The sequence below is a fragment of the Aphis gossypii genome, chromosome 3 (genome assembly GCF_020184175.1).
Source record: "Aphis gossypii isolate Hap1 chromosome 3, ASM2018417v2, whole genome shotgun sequence".
Classification (NCBI taxonomy): domain Eukaryota; kingdom Metazoa; phylum Arthropoda; class Insecta; order Hemiptera; family Aphididae; genus Aphis; species Aphis gossypii.
Window position 1 is genome coordinate 37839874 of NC_065532.1, and position 21313 is coordinate 37861186.

Below are 21313 nucleotides of genomic sequence, written 5' to 3' on the forward strand. Positions count from 1 at the left end.
GTGGGTAAAATGGGGTAAAATGACCTATTCCGGTGTTAAACACTACTTGTATAAAAGACAAAAAAATAAATCTTCTTGGTCGTTTCATTTTTCAAATTATTGAAAAGTTTAATAGTTTTAAGTTGTTAAATCTTATTGCAGAAAAAAAAGGAATAAAAGTAAAATTTTTCTATTTTCTAAAATCGTTGAAAAATTGGATAGTATATCAACATTTTAAAATGTTGATACCAGTTTCAAAGTACAGTGAAACTTCTATTTAACGAAATCTCAAGGAGAACAAAAAAATTTCTTTAAATGGAAGTTCGTTATATGGAAATTTCACTGTATTTGAAAAAAGAGCCTATGATGTGTCAAGATTGTATTAGTCCGACATGTTAATTTTAGGTTTGAAGCAAAAGTAAACAAATAACAAAACAAATATTATTAAAATTATATAGCAAACGATACAAATCCTTAGAACAATATCGCCAATTAGACGGACACGGGAAAACCTACCGTTTCTGTCACGACTAAACATTTTTCTATTCAATAAAAACGAAATGATGGGACTATAGCATTAGACTTCAAAGATGCCTCAAACATACGCTATATCGGTGCTTGTATTTGAAATTCTTGTTTTATATAATTTTCAGGAGCGACTATATTTTTGAAAATTAAAATGTTTTTTTTTTCACGTAATATCAAGGACAATATCTCGTGTTTTATGTTTATCACGTAATCTGTTTGTTCTTAATACCTACAATATCATCTTAACGCGCAATTATATACAATTATTCGTTTTGAATACGAATAAAGCAACGTTCTTCTTAAAGTATGTACTCCATACGCTTTTGATATAAACAATGACATTGCATCGAATAACTGAAAGGGTATTATAATATACTATATTATATAATCATCTCCATATAATCAATTTATTATCGCTCGTAATAATATGCGCAGATTTGTATTGACTGGCTGCATGTACTCGTAGTATACATTTACACGACATCTGCCTAAGTATCAGGTACAACTACGATGGTTGTAATTCAATACGTCTTATTATCATTTGAAGCGGTACTTACTTAACCTAACCTGCAGTATTATGAAATAGAAAACGAGCACGCACACGCATAAGCACGCGTCTGGAACGGAGTTGTATGACCGAACGGCGGGCCAGAAATAAGAGTGAGGTAAGTTTTTCGGAGTGTGGGGGGTGACTATACCTGTCATAAACACTGCCCTTATATTCTTGTATAACCCCAGTGAAAGCCGTTCCTTTTGATCCCCCTGCCTCTTGCACAAATTTAGACAACCGTTTTATTAAAATAGTTATTATTATTATTATTATTATTATATTTTATAAATGATATTATTATTATTAAAGCATGCTACTATAGATTCTTGTAATTTTCTGTACTGTTTACTATTATCTGCGTTTCATTTCTAAGTTGTGTTTTGAATCTATAAATCAACAATTCGTAGATAAAAATTGTTTGGTATAAGGTACAAAATATGTACAATAGGAAAATTGAAAAAAGGCAATTTTGAAATATATAGTTGCATTAATTTAATTATAAACATACTATGCAAAATGTATATTTGGGTTTATATATAAGTAACAATAGAAATATAAAACAGAAAATCAGCAATAAAATGAAAATTCAATAGGTAGGTATACTTTTTTTTTTATTATTATTAAATATACTCAATTTTTACTATTTAGCACAATAAGAGTACCTATGAGATAATAAAACAAAAATGTATTGAATATTTGGAATAAGAAGCTATACCTATAAGTGACACTTGACTGGAAGATCACATCCATATTTAATATACTTAACACATAAAAATAATTATTGTAGTACGAGTATAGTTATATTCAATAAAGATAATACAAACATATTCTTCTCTCAGCATGTACTACATAGTAACGTAATATTATGATTTCATTTTGGAAGAAAAAACCAATTTAATAATTTTACACTTATTGGGTTAATAGTTTTATTTTATAGTAATTTTATTTAAATTATTGTAAATATAGGTACTTTAATAAAAAAAAAGAAGAAATTAAGAAGTATCTACCGACAGTAGGTATATTTATCGTATTCTTCTACACGTAGATAATAAATAATTGAATATACTGTATTGATTGGCATATTTTTATTTTATACATATATTCATTTTCTTCGGTGTTTTGGTTCAATAACCGAATTTTTAACTCCACCTATTATTGTGATGTACCTATGTAAGTATATTATATAGATGACATTATCATTACATTTAAATGGTACTGTTAATTAAAATGAACATGGTGTAGTAAATTTTGAGTGTAAATTGTCAGTAGAAAATATTTAGTTGTAGGATGTTTATGGTTAAATAAATAATTTAATTACTTGTACAGTTTGGGTGGATTAAGCGAAGTTTTCCATTCATCCCCATTATGGTTTTAATTTGGAAATTCTGAAAGCGGACTCACAAATAACTCACGAGATCTCGTTGAAGATTTTTAGTGAACCGACCAATATGAATAAAATGTTCGAGGTGGAAATGTACTGAAAAAAATGATTAACTACCGGAATTCTTATTGGTATATTCAATGTTTTGTACGGAAATTAATACAGTATTGGAAAGATGTTGTAGTAATTATAATAAACATAACAAATTCACAAAAGTAAAATCCAAATCTATATGTTTGTTTAATGATTTCACATTTCTACGCATACGTTTTTGTTTGTTTTTATTTATATGAATTAATTGTAAATAAATAGTGCATTAAAATATGTGAGTAAAAATAGAAATGCAGTAATAAGATTTGCTCACGTATCTAAGAAGGTTAAACATCGTTAATATAATATAATGTTATTATCTACCTACTCCAGAATATGTATACGTCATGAATAGTATATAAATTAAGGAATGATATCATAGAAAAAATAATAATTATATTGTAATTGATTAGGTTTCCGTTAATGGATGAGATAAATTGTACCTCATTGATAAATCACTGTATTTGAGCGAAGACAGTGTTGGCCTCTATTTCACAGGATATTTTATCATGTATTTATACAAATATTAATAATTTGATTTTCTATTACCTAGTATTATATAAACTAATTAAACTAATTTAAACTAACTTTTACCAGGATATTATAAACTATTATTTTATTAGACATTTTGTATAGAAAATAATTGAAAATACAACAGCGATAAGTTTCAAGTGTTTGCAATTAACATTTTTTTGAATTACGATTTATCAGAAGTGAAAAGACTGTTATTTTAATTGCCAATATCTTTTATCTACAATTAATAATTTTTAATTATAACTATGAATAATGTACCTATTACCTACCTTTGACAGACCTATGCACCCACACCTACATACAAAATCCAATTTTAAAATAATTATTATTGTTACTTAAGTTACAAAAACCACTCTCAATAATGAAGATTAGAGCATTTTTTTTCTCTTATAAAAAGTATTTACAAATACGACACTGAATAAAAAAACAAAAACACGCACTTTAAAATTAATTTACTCATCGGTTCGATCAAAAACAAAAATATAAATTTATCATACTACAATTTTTTTTACCTAATTAAATTTTGATAAAATGTTCAAATATAGCCAGACCGTAGTACGGTGAATCAAAAAATAAAAAAAACTTGCTCCACAAATCATGAAAATTTATTCTATATAATATATACCTATTAAGTACCTATATTAACTTACTATAATATACCCCTAAATTAATTGATATCGTAAAATGATGTTTAGCAGTTACTATATTACATTTTCAGCAAGATATACTTATAAATTAGACAACTAGCGAACATATAATTGAATAAAAACCGCAGAAATTGCTCAAAATAAATTAATATTGAGACTCTATATTAATAAATATTAATACTCATTATTGACAATATATACCTAGCACATTAAGCATTTGCATGAAGGAAGTGTATTTCGTGAAACTGTTCGAAAAATTTTAAAACATATTATGTCGTACGGCGGCCGCGCGGGAAACACGGATGAAAAGGGTTTGACACGCGCCCTCCACTCTGTTAGAAAAAGGGTCGTAAATTATCGATAAATTAATAACGTCGACGTAGCGGGGGTGGCGGCGTACGACAACATCTCACACGCACAAAGGTCGCGCGCACAGATAGGCCTCTTTTTAATTTATAACCACGTAATAATTTTTTTATTATTTCGTTTTCCGTCGCAAAAGCCACCGCCACAGTCACCACCATCCCACCAGCACTTTGGTAGCGCCGACAAAGGGCGGCAGCCACGCGCCTATAAACCGTTTAACAGGACCCCGGTGGAGTCAATGACTCGGAATCAAGTGCGCCGTCGCTAGCAATAAATAATCTCTTTGCGTCCGCCTTTGCCTGCTCCCTCGTCGCATCAAAATCTTCACTCTTCGGAGACACACTCGTCGGGGTTACGGGAAACGCGGTAAATAAACAACGTGCCCGGAACTGGGTAGTGGGTACAGTAAATATGTTTCTTTCGACATTACGCACGGACACGGGGTCGTTGATTTTGAAAAGGTCGCTAACGAGGTTATATTATTATCGTCGTAGTCATCTACAATAGTAATAATAATATAATATATTACGTATTATGATACGAATAATGTCGTTTTATTTTTATCAGTAACACATATAATAATCATAATATATTACCATTGTATACGCCAAGTGTGTACTTGAAATATTATGACGTGTTCTATAGGAATATGTTTATTTTAAGGTTTTCCTAAATCAAAATTCGATGAGTCTTCATTGCAGAACATTTTTTGATTCAGATATTAAAAATAAATTTTATTTCACGCATTCACGCAATCGGTACTTATTTATTAATTATTGTTTTTTTTTTTTTTTTAATAAAGTTTTTAATATTATTCAAATTTCCCATCGTCAATCTGGCAGTGAGTCATATTGTAAACGCACTAATAAAAACACATTCCCCTTACCTAAACTCTTCTCGTTTACCCTCAGAGGGTGAACGTGTTATTAAATTGCTTGTCTTATTTATATTTTGGCGGAAATAAAAACCCATCACCGACGACCGCCGTTTTTAAGCCCGAGCCGCACACACGGGCCATTATAATATGATGGAATACAGTAGCCGTATTTATATAATATAATAATGGTAATAATAACAACAGTAATCCGTTGTCAGAAAAAGATTCATTTGGGTTCGATAGGGATTACTATATAGGGAGGGCGACCGACCAAGTGTTGACTTTTGCCAATATCACGACACCGACTCGTGGTACATTAACCGTTACGTTGCCTGATCTCAACATTGATATTAAACGAGTCCTAAAGCATAATAATTATTATATGAATATGAAAAAAAAACTATAACATTAAAACACTAGGGTTAAAAATCATATTCCGCAGTAAAAAAAAATCAAAGACATTAACTATGTCATTCTTGCGTCATACAACGGAAATATAAATAATTAGATAACGTAATTAGGTATATAAATAAAATAAAATTACACAATACCTATTATTGTAAATATACTTTTTTTTATGAAAATAATTAATATTAAGTGTTTATTTTATAATAATAATATGATATCTCACATTTTTATTTGTTTTTATTATAATATTAATACTATTTAATTGATATATAAATGGAGGATAATTGTAACAGTAGTTTAGTTGCATTTCTGTGATTTCATTTTTAATATTTGAACAATTACTACTTTACTCAATTCAAATTTAATTAAGGTAAGTTTTTATAGTTTTTTTTATATTATTATACCTCTATGTGTTTAAGACTATTGAACGTCACATCACGCATTTAAAATTGATTTACTTATAATTAAATCATTTAATTAGTTCTATCTTTAAAGTTTAAACAGTATTTAAAATACATATTTAGTAAATTTAGTAGGTTACCAATTTACAATAAAAATATTATTTTTTTAAATACATAATTATTACTGTAAATTTGAAGTTTTTATAGAATAATTAAATTTACTATTGTTCTGCATTTTTGATTACTTTGATGTTAATAATATAGATTTTAAAATTATGCTAATAATCTAACTTAAATTTTGTAAAACAAGTGACCCCCTATAATTTTTATCTCATAATCTCAATTAATACCTTAATAATTTTTCAAAATCAATAATACCAATAACTGTATATTATCTTAATTTCTTAAGTAACGAATAAAATAATAATTATAATTATTTAAATTGTAATCACTCAAGAATAAAATATAAACAAACTTAACAGTACAAATCATAATAGGTAATATTTTTTTTTAATCATACTTTACTACTCTATATATGAATGGTAGGTTAGATTAGGTTTATACATCTTTCACAAAAGATAGCATTTATTATAATATTTCTAAATAAAATGATCATATGCATAGTTAGAAAAAATTAAAAGTTTATACTATATTTATTTAATAGACAAATAATAGTAAAATTGGTGAAAGTATAAAATATCTACACTAACCTGTTTTTGAATTTAAAAATAAATTGTATTTATTATCCCTAATTATTTAAAAATATAATTTTTTGATATTAAAAATAATAATTATAATTTCAGATACTTTTAAAACACAATGAAGACATTCAATGTATGCGGGGTTGTGGTGATAGCATATATTATATGTGCAACAGTTAATTGTAATGTATATCATAATGCTACCAAACCAAATAATGAGTGGTGGTCTAACACAATAATTTATCAAGTATATCCAAGATCGTTCAAAGACAGCAATAAAGATGGAATTGGTGATATAAAAGGTACTTAAAATGAAAATGAAAATACAATTTAATTTAAAAGACATAAAGAAAAGAATAGCTTATTATTAAGTAGTTCTTCGAAACAGATTTTTTTTTGTATTTTGAATTGTATAAAACATTCTTGAATACAAAAAGAAATGATTTCAAATGAAGAACATCAACTAGCACCATCTAATTCTCATGATATTTGTATGTACTAATATGCTTAGGTATACCTAATATTTTATACGTAATATTTACAAATATTACGGTGGTTATAACTTTTAATTGAATAATTATATTTTGATATTTAATATATACCATAGGAAATACTGACATACAGTAATACTCATCGCTTCACTTAAAATGTTAAGCATTTAAGTAACTACGGTGTATTTATATTTTATTGTGTAAAAAAACTTTCAGGTATTACTCAAAAACTTGATCATTTTGTTGATCTTGGCATTGAAACATTGTGGGTTGGTCCATTTTTCAAATCTCCCATGGATGATATGGGATATGATGTAGAAGACTTTTACATGATAGATCCTATGTTTGGAACGATGAGTGATTTAGAAGAATTAATTTTTGAAATGAACAAGAGAAGTAAATGTTATACCTTGTCAGACAGAATACTGTTTTTATAGATTTGTATGATTTTATTATTTAATAATCAATAACTTTTCTTTCAGATCTCAAACTGATAATAGACATCATACCTAACCATTCGAGTTACAAGTGTGAGTGGTTCCAAAAATCCATCAAACAAGAAGGAAAGTACAAAGATTATTACATGTGGCGTAACGCTTCGAATCAAGACGAAGTACTCACTAACTCGTCAGTTACACCAATAGCACCTAATGCTTGGGTGAATAACTTAAGGCTAAATATTTTCCATTTATTATATTTTTAAAGGCTAAAAAATAATATTAAATACTTGTCACTTTACGCACTTTAATTATATATATATAATATACATATTATATACACAAACACATACACACATAAATACATTTTATATATTTTATAACAAACAAGCGTATTATTGTATACTGGAATAAAGTAGAAAATGTGGATCTGACCATTAAATAACTGGATAAAGTTGATTCACAATTTTCATTTAAGTGTATAAGTACATTAATGTTTATTAATTATGACTGATTATTGATGAAATATATATATATATATATATATAGCTTAACGATTGAAGTGTAAAGTTAAGTGTTAGGTACTTAATACTTTAGGAAAACATAATGTAGAATATTACATTTTTTTTTTTATGAAATTAAAATATAAGTATAAATATAAATTAAAATAAATATTTATATTTGTATTTTTTAAATAGGTGAGTCTATTTGGAGGTCCAGCCTGGCGATGGAATGAAGAACGAAAACAATTCTACTTGCATCAATTTAGTAAAGAACAGCCAGACTTTGACTTGAGAAATCCTGATGTTAAGCAACAAATTTTAGTAAGTTGCTTTATAAATATTCAATGAAGATATTCTGTGTAAGTAGATTTAGAATGAGCTTATGTTAGGTCCTATGTGAATGTAGTTAATTTTAATTTTTGCTTAAAAAATCTAGCTCTTTAGAATTTATTAATATGTTTTTACCGATTTTTTTGTCCGTTATTAGTATATCGGATAAACTAAACTAATTATTATTGATAATTATTATTATTATTATTATTATATCTAATATGTATCATGTATAGAAAATATTTTATATGATCAGCACACACACATATGCGTAAATTCAAAATCAAATTAATTAATTTAGCTTTATTTATAATCTAAAATGGTTATAAAAATATCTATTTTATTGTGTACCTATTTTTTAAATATATGTTCTTGTAATTAATTTAAAGGACATAATGGAATTTTGGTTGGATAAAGGCGTTAGTGGATTCCGATTAGATGCTCTCAAGTATGTATATGAAAATATATCACTACCCGATGAACCATTTGTGCCTGGAGGAACTAATATAAGCGACTACATGGACATTGATCACATATACACAACAGATCAACCTGAAATAATTGATACTGTAAAAGAATGGAGAGCTTTCATAGATAACTATTCAAAATCTAAAAACTCATCGTTTCCTAGGTAAGTAATATAATATATACATTGCACAGACATAGGTACCTACTCAAACATTTTATTTGTACGAGTTTGTTCATTTTTATTAATTTATTGCACATATTCTATTTTTATAATTATATAATATAATTCAAAAAAAAAATAATAATAATAATTACAAATAAACATTTTATATGTTGGATAGATTGTTGACATCAGAATCGTATTCAGACCCAAGTATATTAATGGAATATTACGGCAACTCGTCGGTACCAGGTGTTCAAGTTCCATTTAACTTGGCATTAGTGAGATTCCCAAAAGATGATCATATAGTTGAATCCATAGATACAATTATACATGATTGGATGATAAATTTACCAGAAAACGCGGTTGCCAACTGGGTGGTACGTTCAAATTTCATTTAGTTATATTATTATTATAAATAGATTATCTATGCTTCATTTAGTAATATACGCTATTAATTAGTAAGAAATATATTTTATATTGTAATTATGTGTAGTACATATTTAATATATAATATATATTACAAAAATAATAGCTATGTCTTGTTTATTTTTTGATTTTTTAACATTTAGATTGAAAATCATGACAATTTAAGATTGGCGTCGAAATTTGGTGCTGAAACGGTACAAATGTTTACTGCGTTGAAATTAGCCCTCCCCGGTGTAGATGTAACATATTATGGTAGTGAAATTGGTATGGAAGACAACATGTATTTGAGACCCGAACAAGTAACAGACACCAATTTGGCAGGTGGCCCGAAAGTAGCAAGACCTAGAGATTACCAAAGATGTCCAATGCAGTGGGACGATTCGATTAACGCAGGTATATTATCAATATAATAATAATTTCATCTACACATCACTATTATATTGTAAATATAAAAGTAACTTTTGAAATATAATAGTGTGTATGATGTTTATATTTTAAGAATTTAAAATAAAATCTATCACCATCCATAAAATCGAAAATAATTTAATTAAATAATATCTCGCGTGACTCATAATTTAAAAATTAACAAATTATACTTAATTTAATTTATAAAAATATTGATCACAGATATTTCAAAAAAAGTAATTAATTTTAATTACTACGAAATTAGTTGAACTGACTTGAATAATTAATCTACTACGACCAAATAATTATGTACACAATAAATGAGTATTTTATAAATAATTATAATTTAAAATTATGTCCATTTGATTCATAGGTTTTACCGAAGAGAAAAAATCATGGTTACCAGTAAATCCAAATTACTATAGACTGAATGTCGAAGCACAGAAAAAAATACCAACTAGTAACTATAATTTTTACAAGAAAATGTCTCAACTTCGACAAACCGATACGTTAAAAAACGGCGATCTCCAGACGTTTAATATTACCAAATCGATATACATTTTAAAGAGGTAGGTAATCAAAATTAAAATAAATTAATGGAATATACTGAGGATAACAAGGCAATATATTATTTAATTATGTTACTTATCGCTGAATTTTTATTTTAGGTCACTAATAGGACACGAATCATACATAGTCGTATCCAACTTTGGCAGTGAAAGTGAAACAGTCATCTTATCCAATGCCATACGAAATCTTAAGAACGAGTTATTCGTATATTTAGGAAGTGCAAATTCTGCATACAATCCCGGGTAATTAGATATTTCAACTAAAAAATGGATAAGGAGTAACATCGTTGTATTTTATTCATTTTTTTCTTTTTTTTTTTTTTTAGAAGTGTAGTATCTACTATTTCAATTGGATATCCATTACAATTACGACCACAGTCAGTAGTTGTATTAACAGATAAATATATCGAACCTGAATCACCCGTGTACAGTGCTAGTAGTGTTATAAAATTCAATACGAAATTAATTAGTTTACTTTGTCTTTTTATACTTGCAAAATGTATTTTATAAATCTATGTACCTATCCTAGTTTTTTTTGTAATTATGTTATAATTTTAGTATTTGTAATATATATTTATTGTAAAAATATCGTTTGAATTTTAGTTATTCGTAATATTAAAGATATCTAATTTCAACATTTTTTTTGTATTTGTTTCAGTTGTCTCTCTTTAAAATAAAAATAAAAATACAGACGAGTCTCGATAACTCGAATTCTTTGGAATTCTTATATACACTCAATGCAATATTTGAAACTTGAATAATACATAAGTCGAATTAATTTTTACCTCCCTTAAAATTCGAGTTATCGAGACTCGACTGTACTTTGATTTTCGGTCATAAGTATAATATAATGGTTTATTATTGACATAAAGTTGAACGTAATTATTACATTGACCTAGAAAAGTATAAGTATATTTGAAAAATGCTTACTATTAGTTATATAATAGTTATAATTATCAAATTTCAAATAAAAATACAAAATATTCAACTATCATAGTTGATAGTTGATAATTTACTCAACATTTAAAATTAATAGTATTTACAATGATATGTCGTTATATAATATTATGTACCTATACTACATGGCATAATAAAATGTGTTAATACAGTTATTGAGCTACCTGTTGTAAAATATCTGCAATGTTGCAATATTCTAATAATTTAGTAAAATATACTAAATAACATTTTTCATCTATACAAATTTATTTATTGTTTTCGATTAAAAATTTAATGTTTAGATATCTACTTTGTTATCTAATAGAGTTATCCGATTTGCACTTATACGTGTTACTAAGTCGACGATATTAAGAAAAACGTAATTAATGTATGGTTTTATATTTTAATATGTTTGATTATCGTTAACACAAACATCTAAATAATTATAGGTAATAAATGTATAGGTTTTTAATTACATAAGCAAAAATGTCGTAGTCCTATAAACAACTTTAAAACATTGTAGTTAACATAATATATTGAAATTCATACCGTTTATAGAAAATTAAAATAAATACATTCGATGAAAACCTCAAGTTTTTATGATTATTAATTTTTGAATTATAATAATAACAAAAGTCGTTTGAATAACGATAATTGAAAACTTAAATATAAATTTAATGAACAATTGGTGAAAGGTGGATTCAAAAACAAAAAAATAAAGAATTAAATTTTGTCAAAAGCTGGTCTAACTTAAACGTTTTTTTAATAATTTATTATTTTTTTTTTTTGTTATAACTAAAAAAATTACTTAACAATATTTATTCAATAATTTTACATCAAAATATCAACTTAATATAAGTTTCAACTACAAACAATCCCTAAGTTGAGCAATTACGTGTATTAGTATTTAACATTTATTTAATCAAGCTGTTTTTTTTAAAGCTAATTAAAAATGTATACTTCAATAATTCTATTTATTTAATACATACATTATACTCTTTATACTTGCAATTTTATAATATATTATTAAAATATTGAAAATATTTTTATGTCCAAATCATGTAGAAAAAAAATAGAACTAATGATATTACATGATCAGAACCATAATAATTTAACCTATTAATTATTAAATATATAAACTACTAGAAAAAATTATTCTGGATTAATAATAATAGAACCCACTTTCATTTTTATATAATATTATAAGGATAGTACTTATTATCAATAGTTTGGTAAAAACTTTTATTATTTTAATTTCAATAAAATGATTTCTAATGTATATAATATTATCTTCACCGAAGCACGCGCGTGCTATAATTGGTTAGATTAAAGTTGTTAAGTATTTATGGCTTTAAAAACTTAAAGAATATTTAATGTCGTATAATATGTAAAAAAAAAACTAATAGTACTTATGAACTAGATAACTAGAAATTTAATTTATATTTTTTTACTACCACTTGCAACTACCGAATACGTATTTAATTAACATTATTACCTATACAGTGAAATATCTGAGTCTGTTGAAAATAATATTCTCTATAATATGCTCTATTCTATTATTTCTGCTGAACTACTAAATAGTTATTTTTAAATATTACAGCTTATGCAAGATCCAATACATGATATATTATAATAATTTCAAATATTATTATTTAAATGAGGTACCTAGATATTTATATGAGTTATCAAATATTTGAAATCAACAGCTTAATATTTAATTCTACCAATTATCATACATTTAATTAAATTAACAGTGTTATTAATTCAATCTACCGTAATACTAATAGTAAAATAAATGCCTAATCGAAGTAGGTATCAAATAATATATATCATAAAATATACCTAAATCTATACTTATAAAAATATAGACTGTTAGATCATGTTCGCTGAGAATCATTATTCGTATGTAATAATTAATCATTTTATTCAAATTTTGCACAATCTTTACCTTTACTTGTTCTATGCCGGAGTAGACTCGATATAACCTGTACATTTTTTTTTATAAATTTGAACTATTTTAATATTCGTAGATTTAACAAGAAAACATTTATTTTAAAAAGATTTAAAATTTGTTAAACATAATTAAATTTAGAAAAATGAATAATCACATTCGTAGTAAAATTGTTCACGTACTTTAATAAAACTGCTAGTCGTTCTTTTGGTTTTATTGTTTCTCTTCAAAAACTATCTATTATTATTTTTAATATCATTTTCAATTTTTTGTAACTATACGTTGAAGCATAGTTATGTCATTTGAATATATTCAAAGAATTTAGTTTCACGATCAGCCAATTCTTTATGTAGAGTGGAAAATTCTCCTTCTGTTTTTCTTTTTTTTTCAATAAATCGTGAACCCAATTTTTTTTCCTTTGTATTCTTCTTTTTTTTTTTTTTTTTTAGAAACAATGCAAGTACAGCTAGATCTTCTATGTCATTCAAGTTCTCAGTCATATTTTCAGGTCTAATAATTAATAATAGAACAGTAAATAAAAATAAGTACGAAAATTGTAATGTATGTGTAAAAATGTAATTTAATACTAATTATTTTATTACAACGCACATTTAAAACTGTACAAACGTGAATTTCATACTGACATATTATTATAGTACTACACTGAAATAAGTTGTTTATAAAGTCTAAATAACATTTTCACTAATGTCTGATACCGAATTGATATCACGGATACGAGTACCCATATGATGTGTAAATTCACTTGCACTGGTTCTGAACGTACTGTGTAAAATTCGTACTACGAATATGGAACGGACAAGGATCGGTTATGTATAAATATATCTTAAATAGAGGTAATAATTTAATTCAGGGGAGACCAAACGATCGATCGCGGACAATTTCATAGTCGATCATGTTAACATTTATTTGAAGTGTATATTATTCACTTTATGCAAGTATGTTTCTTAATAAATATAGTTATTCAATAATAAAAAAAGTTTCTATGTAAGTCGATCCTCAAAGGTGAAATATATTTTTAGTAGATTGTGACCAAAAAAAATTTGGCCACTCCTGATAAAATAGTTTTATTCACGGACTAAGGTATATCTTATTTTACTGTGGTTTTATTTATGGGTTTACCGCTGAAGTGCTGAAGTTAGTGACGGAAACAAGGCCAGTAAACACTTATCTGAACATATTTTTTAAAGTTATGATCACGATTTAAGATAGTAATATTGTGATTCGTGGATGTAATGATAGACAACCAGCTGGTGAATTCGAGAAGATTTTTGGCATGATTTATTGATTTTCATCAATTCTACAATATAATAAAATTAATGATACATTTAAACGATTAAAACCGGTCTTCATTCATAAATCCTGTCATTTTAATAAAAAACGTATAGGTGCCAACTTCTAATTGTTGATGTATAATTATTATCACTTGTGTATAGTAAATATAAAACAATATTCCATTCATTTGTTTTATAACATATTGTCTTTAATAATTGTGCTTATTATAATCAATATCAATGATATACTAACGGTATACCGCCTAGGGTACACGGTGTCTAGCCCTGTACAAGCACCCACCGTTTTTCTTGAATCGAAATTCGTAAGCCCATAAGTCCAAAAACTCGAAACCTTTTTTTATAAACGCCTTTTACCCGTCGATTATTGTTTCAGAAGTAAAAAAAATTATAAATTTTATTTTTACGAGAAGCTACAGTGAAATATTTTCTATTTATTTTATTTTACACCTACAACTAAAAAAAAACTATTGCTATACATTCTTTTTATAATTTTATCTATTAATAATCATTTAATCCATGCGATAATGATAGTTATTTACCAAAAATCACCGGTATCTTTCCTTTATCGCACTTTGCCGTCGTCACAACGACCTAAAACGACTTTTTAAATCTAAATTATTACACTACATAATTTATTATGTTATAATTGATTGTATACTTGTATGAATTAATTTTTATTTTTTGTGCGTACCTATTATAATTTTTCAACTTTAATTAATATTTATTTGGATAAAAGGCGTTCTGGAAAAAATATTACAGACTTCGGGTAAAATTTCCATTCGGAAAAAATACTGGTAACTCGTCATATACCTATTAGAATTTTCATTAACGAAAAAAAAATATTCTAATTATTTTTGTAATTTTTATATCTCAAATGAAATGTATCACTTAATACATATAGTTATTAGCTAAATGCCTAAGTATAAAAAAATATTTTTAGAATCAATTAACCAAATCACAAGAATACCTATTAAATCTATTATTAACCGCTATTAATATATATGATGTCTATTTCTAACTGGTTATACTTGTAAATTTATAGTACGTATAAAAATATGTGTTAACGAATTATACCTATACATATATCTATAAGTGGCTGGGTATTACGGCGCATAAGCAGGTATAAGTGTATAGATACATATTATATACTCTTCGTGCCTCAATTCTCAATCGATTAATTATAGCTACGATAATCAAAATGAAATTATTCAAAATAACTTACTGTCGTCTATAACCATAAATCAGCAATTAATAGATAACCAAATATTGGGAAATGGGAATTAGTTCTATGGTTTTTTTTCGTTTAGCTAAGTGTGGTTTAGGTGATAAGTATTTGTATAGTTCTAATCTGATAGCTATAATAATTAATAAGGGTTGTAAACTTGTAAATGATATTATCGAGTAAAGAAAAAGTTTTCTTTTTACTTAATGATAAGATATCTTGGCACCATAAAGATCTAACTACGTTGAATGTTTTTATCAAAACACCACTGATGATAATGTAATGGTAAATTGATTTATTGCTTTAATCATTATGAGGTGATTAAGTTTTTATGATCATTTCATATTTGGTTTTTTTTTTTTTTTGATCAAACTCACACGATTAATCGTTATAAAAGAAGAATACTTTTTAGGGCAGTACAGTTATTGGAAAGTCGCAGCATTACGCACACCTCAGATTTGACTCAATTTGTTTTTTCTTTCTATCTATTTATCTCCTATTCTATTTCACCATATTTGTAGTTGTTTGATTAATTGTATTGAACTGTCTAGTAATTATTGTAAGATTAAAATTTAATATACATGATTTTATTATAGCTATTATAGTTAAGTTTAAAATTTTTGATAGTACAAATAAATTGTGTGACTAAAAGACCACATTACAAAAAATAAAATAATATTTTGTGATTAATTCATTAATTTTTTTTTTTTTTTTGGCATGATTTTATATTTAAAGAAAAAATTATTTCAATATTATAAATTCTAAATTACAAAAATGTATAGCAAAAATAATTAAAACGTTATAAATAAAATGATAACTCTTTGTATTTAAAACTATTTAAACCAAAAATAATAGGTAGATACAGCTATTAATTGTATAAAATACCACTATTCTTAACATAAACACTAATCGCAATATAAATAAAAATTACAAAATTATATAATATATTATATTAATTTACAACTGCACTTCTGTGTTTCTATACTGAAAACAGTGAAAACTAATATTTTTTATTTCAGGCTATTTATAATATTTCAAAGCAATATGAGGTCATTCAATGTGTTCTTGTTTTTGGCGATAGCATATACATGCGTCACAGTGGATGGTGTATATTTTAAAGCTAATAATCAAACGAATGATTGGTGGTCGAACACAATTTTGTATCAGATATATCCAAGATCGTTTAAAGACAGTAATAAAGATGGTATTGGTGATTTAAGAGGTATGTATATATGAATCATTAATCATAAAACTAAAGAAGAAAAAAATGGAATCAAGTATTTTTTGATTTTATACGTTTTCAGGTATTATCCAGAAACTTGATCATTTTGTTGATCTTGGCATTGAAACATTATGGATTGGTCCACTTTTTAAATCACCTATGGATGATATGGGATATGATGTAGAAGACTATAAAATGATAGATCCGATGTTTGGCACGATGGATGATTTAGAAGAATTAGTTAAAGAAATGAAGAAAAGAAGTAATTGCCCTATATTAGTTAGAAAAACGATATAATTCATTTAATAAATAACTGTAAATATATTTTTTTCAGATCTTAAACTAGTAACAGACTTAATACCTAATCATTCAAGTTATAAATGCAAATGGTTTGAAAAATCAATTAAAAAAGATGGAAAATACGCAGATTATTATGTATGGCGTAACGCTTCCAACCAAAATGAAGTAATGGCAAATTCTTCCGTAACACCAAAGCCACCAAATAATTGGGTAAATGCATTTATTTTTTTAATTTTAGTAGTTTTATCGTATCTTAAAACATTGTAGTAGATATTTATTGAAACTAAAACTGTAATACAAAACCATAAAAGCTAATTTACTAATCCAATTACGTAAAATAGATTTAATTGTTATTTAAAATAATTTATAAATGAATAATAATAATATAAAATATTAAACAAAAACCAATTTGTATACAGTTAAGTATATTTGGAGGTCCTGGTTGGACTTGGAATGATGAACGACAACAATTTTATTACCATCAATTCAATGAAAAACAACCAGATTTTAATATTCGAAACCCTGAAGTTCACCAAGAATTGCTGGTAAGTAAATATAATATAATTAAGAATACATAATATACACATTTATTTTATTTTTTTGTAATATACATACGCATAATAAATAAATAAATAATTATCAATGGGGGAGGAGGGTCATAATGAAATACTTATTTTTTTAAATAAATCACCATTGTATTGGTGATGCCGGTCTTATTCGATATTTAGATTTTAAAGTATTTATTTTTAAGATTTTATTAAATTAAATTTATATTTTTCTTTGTTATTAAAATATCAAGAAATGCGATAAAGAAATACCATATCAAAAATTTATTTAATAGGAATACAAATTTACTGAATATAAAATAAAATATTGGACAGAAAATGTAAAATGTTCAGTTACTATTATGTTATACGAATGTAAAATCAAAACAGTGAATTATTTTTAAATGGCTAAATGATTATCATTATAAATGTATTGAATACTTTTATTCAAGGATATAATTGGATTTTGGATGGGTAAAGGCGTTGTTGGATTCCGATTTGATGCTCTTAAACATTTATATGAAAGCGATTCATTCCAAGATGAACCTTGTAAAACGGAAGGCGAAGATTGTTCAACAAGATACGACCGTATTAAACATATTTATACATTAGATCAACCAGAAAACATTGAAATTATTGAGGAATGGAGAGAATTCATAGATAATTATTCGAAAACCAATAAACTACCAGTTCCTGGGTAATTAAAATTATGTGAAAATAAAAATTTAAAAATGGACACTCCGTTATGCTTTTATAAAGATTCACAATTTTAATTTATTTTCATATTTGTACAGATTTTTGGCCACAGAATCATACTCATCGATGGATATATTAAAGCAATATTATGGAAATTCAACGAAACCTGGTGCTCATGTACCATTTAATTTTGGATTATTAGCTGTCAATAGAGGCAATATTGTCGAATCAATAGAATTTAGGATTAAAACTTGGCTAGATAATTTGCCCGAAAACCAGGTGGCTAACTGGGTGGTAAGTGTTTTAAAATGTATTACCGTTTACAAAATATTAAATGTAATGTGTATAGTATATAATATACTGAAAACACAATTAAATCGTAATGTATAACAATTAATAATTGTCATACAATTATTACCGCTACAATAAATTTATACGTTTATAAATATTATTTAATGACTATGACGTATAATTTTAAATCATTATTATTATTATTTTTTTTAAGATGGAAAATCATGACAATCCAAGAATGACAACAAGATATGGTGCTGAAATGGTTCCACTTTTTACAGCTTTAAAATTATCACTTCCTGGCATAGAAGTTACGTACTATGGGAGTGAAATTGGTATGGATAATTCGTATGTGAGACCAGATCAAGCACAAGATCCTAATAATGCGGGAGATGGGAGAACGGATGAATCCAGAGATAATGAAAGGTGTCCAATGCAATGGGATAGTACAATAAACGCAGGTACAACATAATAATTACTATTCACAAGACTATTAATTATGGTTTATACTTTATTGAAACAAATACATCCTTATAAATATTTATTTAATGTTAGATAATAAACATTACACTAATCTCGTCGATAGATTCTAATGAAATGTTAAATTTCGTCAAAAATGTATCATTGTAGAGCAAGCATTTATATGTTACTGAATACAGTGCGTAGTTGCACGTAAATATAAACTATTACTGCAATATTAACTAAATATGAAAACAATAGGGTAAAAAACAGAATAATATATTCTAACGATCGTTTGCAAATTTTCAATTTTATGCTTCGCACGACCTATAGAAAATTGTGTTTCTTAACTATTCAACATGTCTAATCTTATACCATTTAAGGCTTATAAACGTTAAAACTACTGAACCAAAATGTATTCAAACAAGTTTTATACGCATATTATTTTCATACTGGTAGTACCTTTTAATATTTTGCACACAAAATCAAAATTTTTTTGTCATTTAATGAACAATTTCAGTGGTGATTTTCAGAGATATCTGTAAAGTTTAAACAATAAAATCAAATTCTATATTCATGTTATATTCGAATTATTTAACAAAGCAAGGTACAACGACGACGTTTTCATCTTGAACTATGATACATTAAAAACTTGATACACTTATGTAGTTATGTGCACCGAATTTTATATTTATTTTGTTCATTTTTCCCCGGGTTAAGTCAAGTTATGCAGTTAGTTATATTATATATTTTAGATTTTAATATTAATTATAAAAAATATTCAATGATTGAATCAATAATTATTCATTAATTATAGCACCTAAAGTATTTAAAATAAAGTAATAGTTTAATCAAATATATTCGTTTCAAGCATTAATCTATTAAAAATGTTATAATAGGTCCTACTCAAACTGTTCACTTTAAAAATAAATAAATTAAAATAACCGTTGAAAAATTGACATCAAACTAAAAATATAACAAATAAGTTTTAAGATTTATGTTTATAGTATAACATAGTTTATATTGCATTACATGTTTTAAGGTTTTACGGAAGAAAAAAAAGCTTGGTTACCAATAAATCCAAATTATTATAAAGTAAATGTCGAAGATCAGAAAAAAATACCAACCAGTAACTATAACTTTTATAAAAAAATGTCTCAACTTCGTAAAACCGACACATTAATGAATGGTGATCTTCAAACGTATAATATTACTAATTCGATTTATATTATAAAGCGGTAATTAAATCTTTAATAAATCAATAATTTTATGAACCTTATGTTGTTTATTATCTTTTCATTAATTATTCTTAATTGTCTTATTGTTTAGATCATTAGTGGAACATGAATCTTATTTAGTCGTAATGAATTTTGGCAGTGAAACTGAAACCGTTTTATTGTCCAATGCTGTGAGTAACCTCCAAGAACAACTTTACGTATACTTAGGAAGTGAAAATTCTGGATACAGCACTGGGTAATTAGAATTTTCAGCTTAAACTTTTTTTGTTGTTATAATTAATAATTTTTTGTATTTTAATTGGTTTTAACTTCCTGTATTTAGAGACATAGTATCAACCGTATCTTCACCTGGAAAACCACTAAAACTACGACCGCAATCTGTAGCCGTATTAACAGATAAATATATTGCATCTGAATCTGAAACATCAACAACTAGTGATACTCACAATGCGGGCACACAAATCAGTTCCAAATTAATTAGTTTATTGAGTGTTTTTTTATTTATAAGATATTTCTTATGATTTATGTCTCATAAATATAAATAGTTATATCTTATTTTAATTTCAATTTTACTGATAAGTTTGTTATACATTTGTTTTTATAATATAATATTTAATAAAAGTTTAATTTATGATTATTAATCAATGAATACCAGTTTAAAGTTTATTAAGTCGATAGTATGATATTATATTATACAGTGAAACTTCCATAACTCGAACCTCTGTAAGTCAACTTTTCGATTACTCGAAGAAATTCCTGAACTTCAATATAATATGATGTGTGTGATAAATGTCTAGACAATTCGAATTTCGCTAATTCAAATATCTCGATAAGTCAAAATCATTTGAATTAAGTTTTGGCTAATAACTCGAATTCTTCGATGTAT

At 25.9% G+C, this 21313-nt stretch overlaps 2 protein-coding genes across 3 annotated transcripts in view; both read left to right on the forward strand.

Moving 5' to 3' along the window:
* The first annotated feature begins 5567 nt into the window (after positions 1 to 5567).
* On the forward strand, positions 5568 to 10891 carry LOC114128186 (maltase 2-like). Its single transcript, XM_027992639.2, has 11 exons — positions 5568 to 5730; positions 6565 to 6764; positions 7170 to 7349; positions 7436 to 7611; positions 8089 to 8214; positions 8613 to 8854; positions 9033 to 9231; positions 9424 to 9673; positions 10059 to 10254; positions 10354 to 10497; positions 10581 to 10891. Exons 2-11 carry the CDS (start codon positions 6581 to 6583, stop codon positions 10762 to 10764), a joined length of 1881 nt encoding a protein of 626 aa, XP_027848440.2. The 5' UTR covers positions 5568 to 5730; positions 6565 to 6580; the 3' UTR covers positions 10765 to 10891.
* Positions 10892 to 16088: 5197 nt separating this feature from the next.
* Positions 16089 to 21313, forward strand: part of LOC114128187 (maltase 2-like) — a 33415-nt gene continuing 28190 nt past the window's right edge. Inside the window, exons 1-11 of one of the 2 annotated variants that reach the window (XM_050204463.1) lie at positions 16091 to 16235; positions 16696 to 16898; positions 16981 to 17160; positions 17233 to 17408; positions 17618 to 17743; positions 18196 to 18440; positions 18538 to 18733; positions 18945 to 19191; positions 20232 to 20427; positions 20519 to 20662; positions 20750 to 21076. In XM_050204463.1, coding sequence (XP_050060420.1) covers positions 16721 to 16898; positions 16981 to 17160; positions 17233 to 17408; positions 17618 to 17743; positions 18196 to 18440; positions 18538 to 18733; positions 18945 to 19191; positions 20232 to 20427; positions 20519 to 20662; positions 20750 to 20948 — 1887 coding nt within the window. In that variant the 5' untranslated portion in view covers positions 16091 to 16235; positions 16696 to 16720 and the 3' untranslated portion in view covers positions 20949 to 21076. Of the gene's footprint in view, positions 16236 to 16695; positions 16899 to 16980; positions 17161 to 17232; positions 17409 to 17617; positions 17744 to 18195; positions 18441 to 18537; positions 18734 to 18944; positions 19192 to 20231; positions 20428 to 20518; positions 20663 to 20749; positions 21077 to 21313 lie in introns of those variants that run through there. The other variant, XM_050204465.1, reaches the window with a different exon arrangement.

Excerpts from the sequence above, each read along its gene's own strand:
- LOC114128186 (XM_027992639.2), top strand. The coding sequence starts at position 6,581 with ATGAAGACATTCAATGTATGCGGGGTTGTGGTGATAGCATATATTATA. Across the intron at positions 8,215-8,612 it reads ATGTTAAGCAACAAATTTTA|GACATAATGGAATTTTGGTT; the intron begins GTAAGTTGCTTT and ends ATTAATTTAAAG. Across the intron at positions 9,674-10,058 it reads GGACGATTCGATTAACGCAG|GTTTTACCGAAGAGAAAAAA; the intron begins GTATATTATCAA and ends TTTGATTCATAG.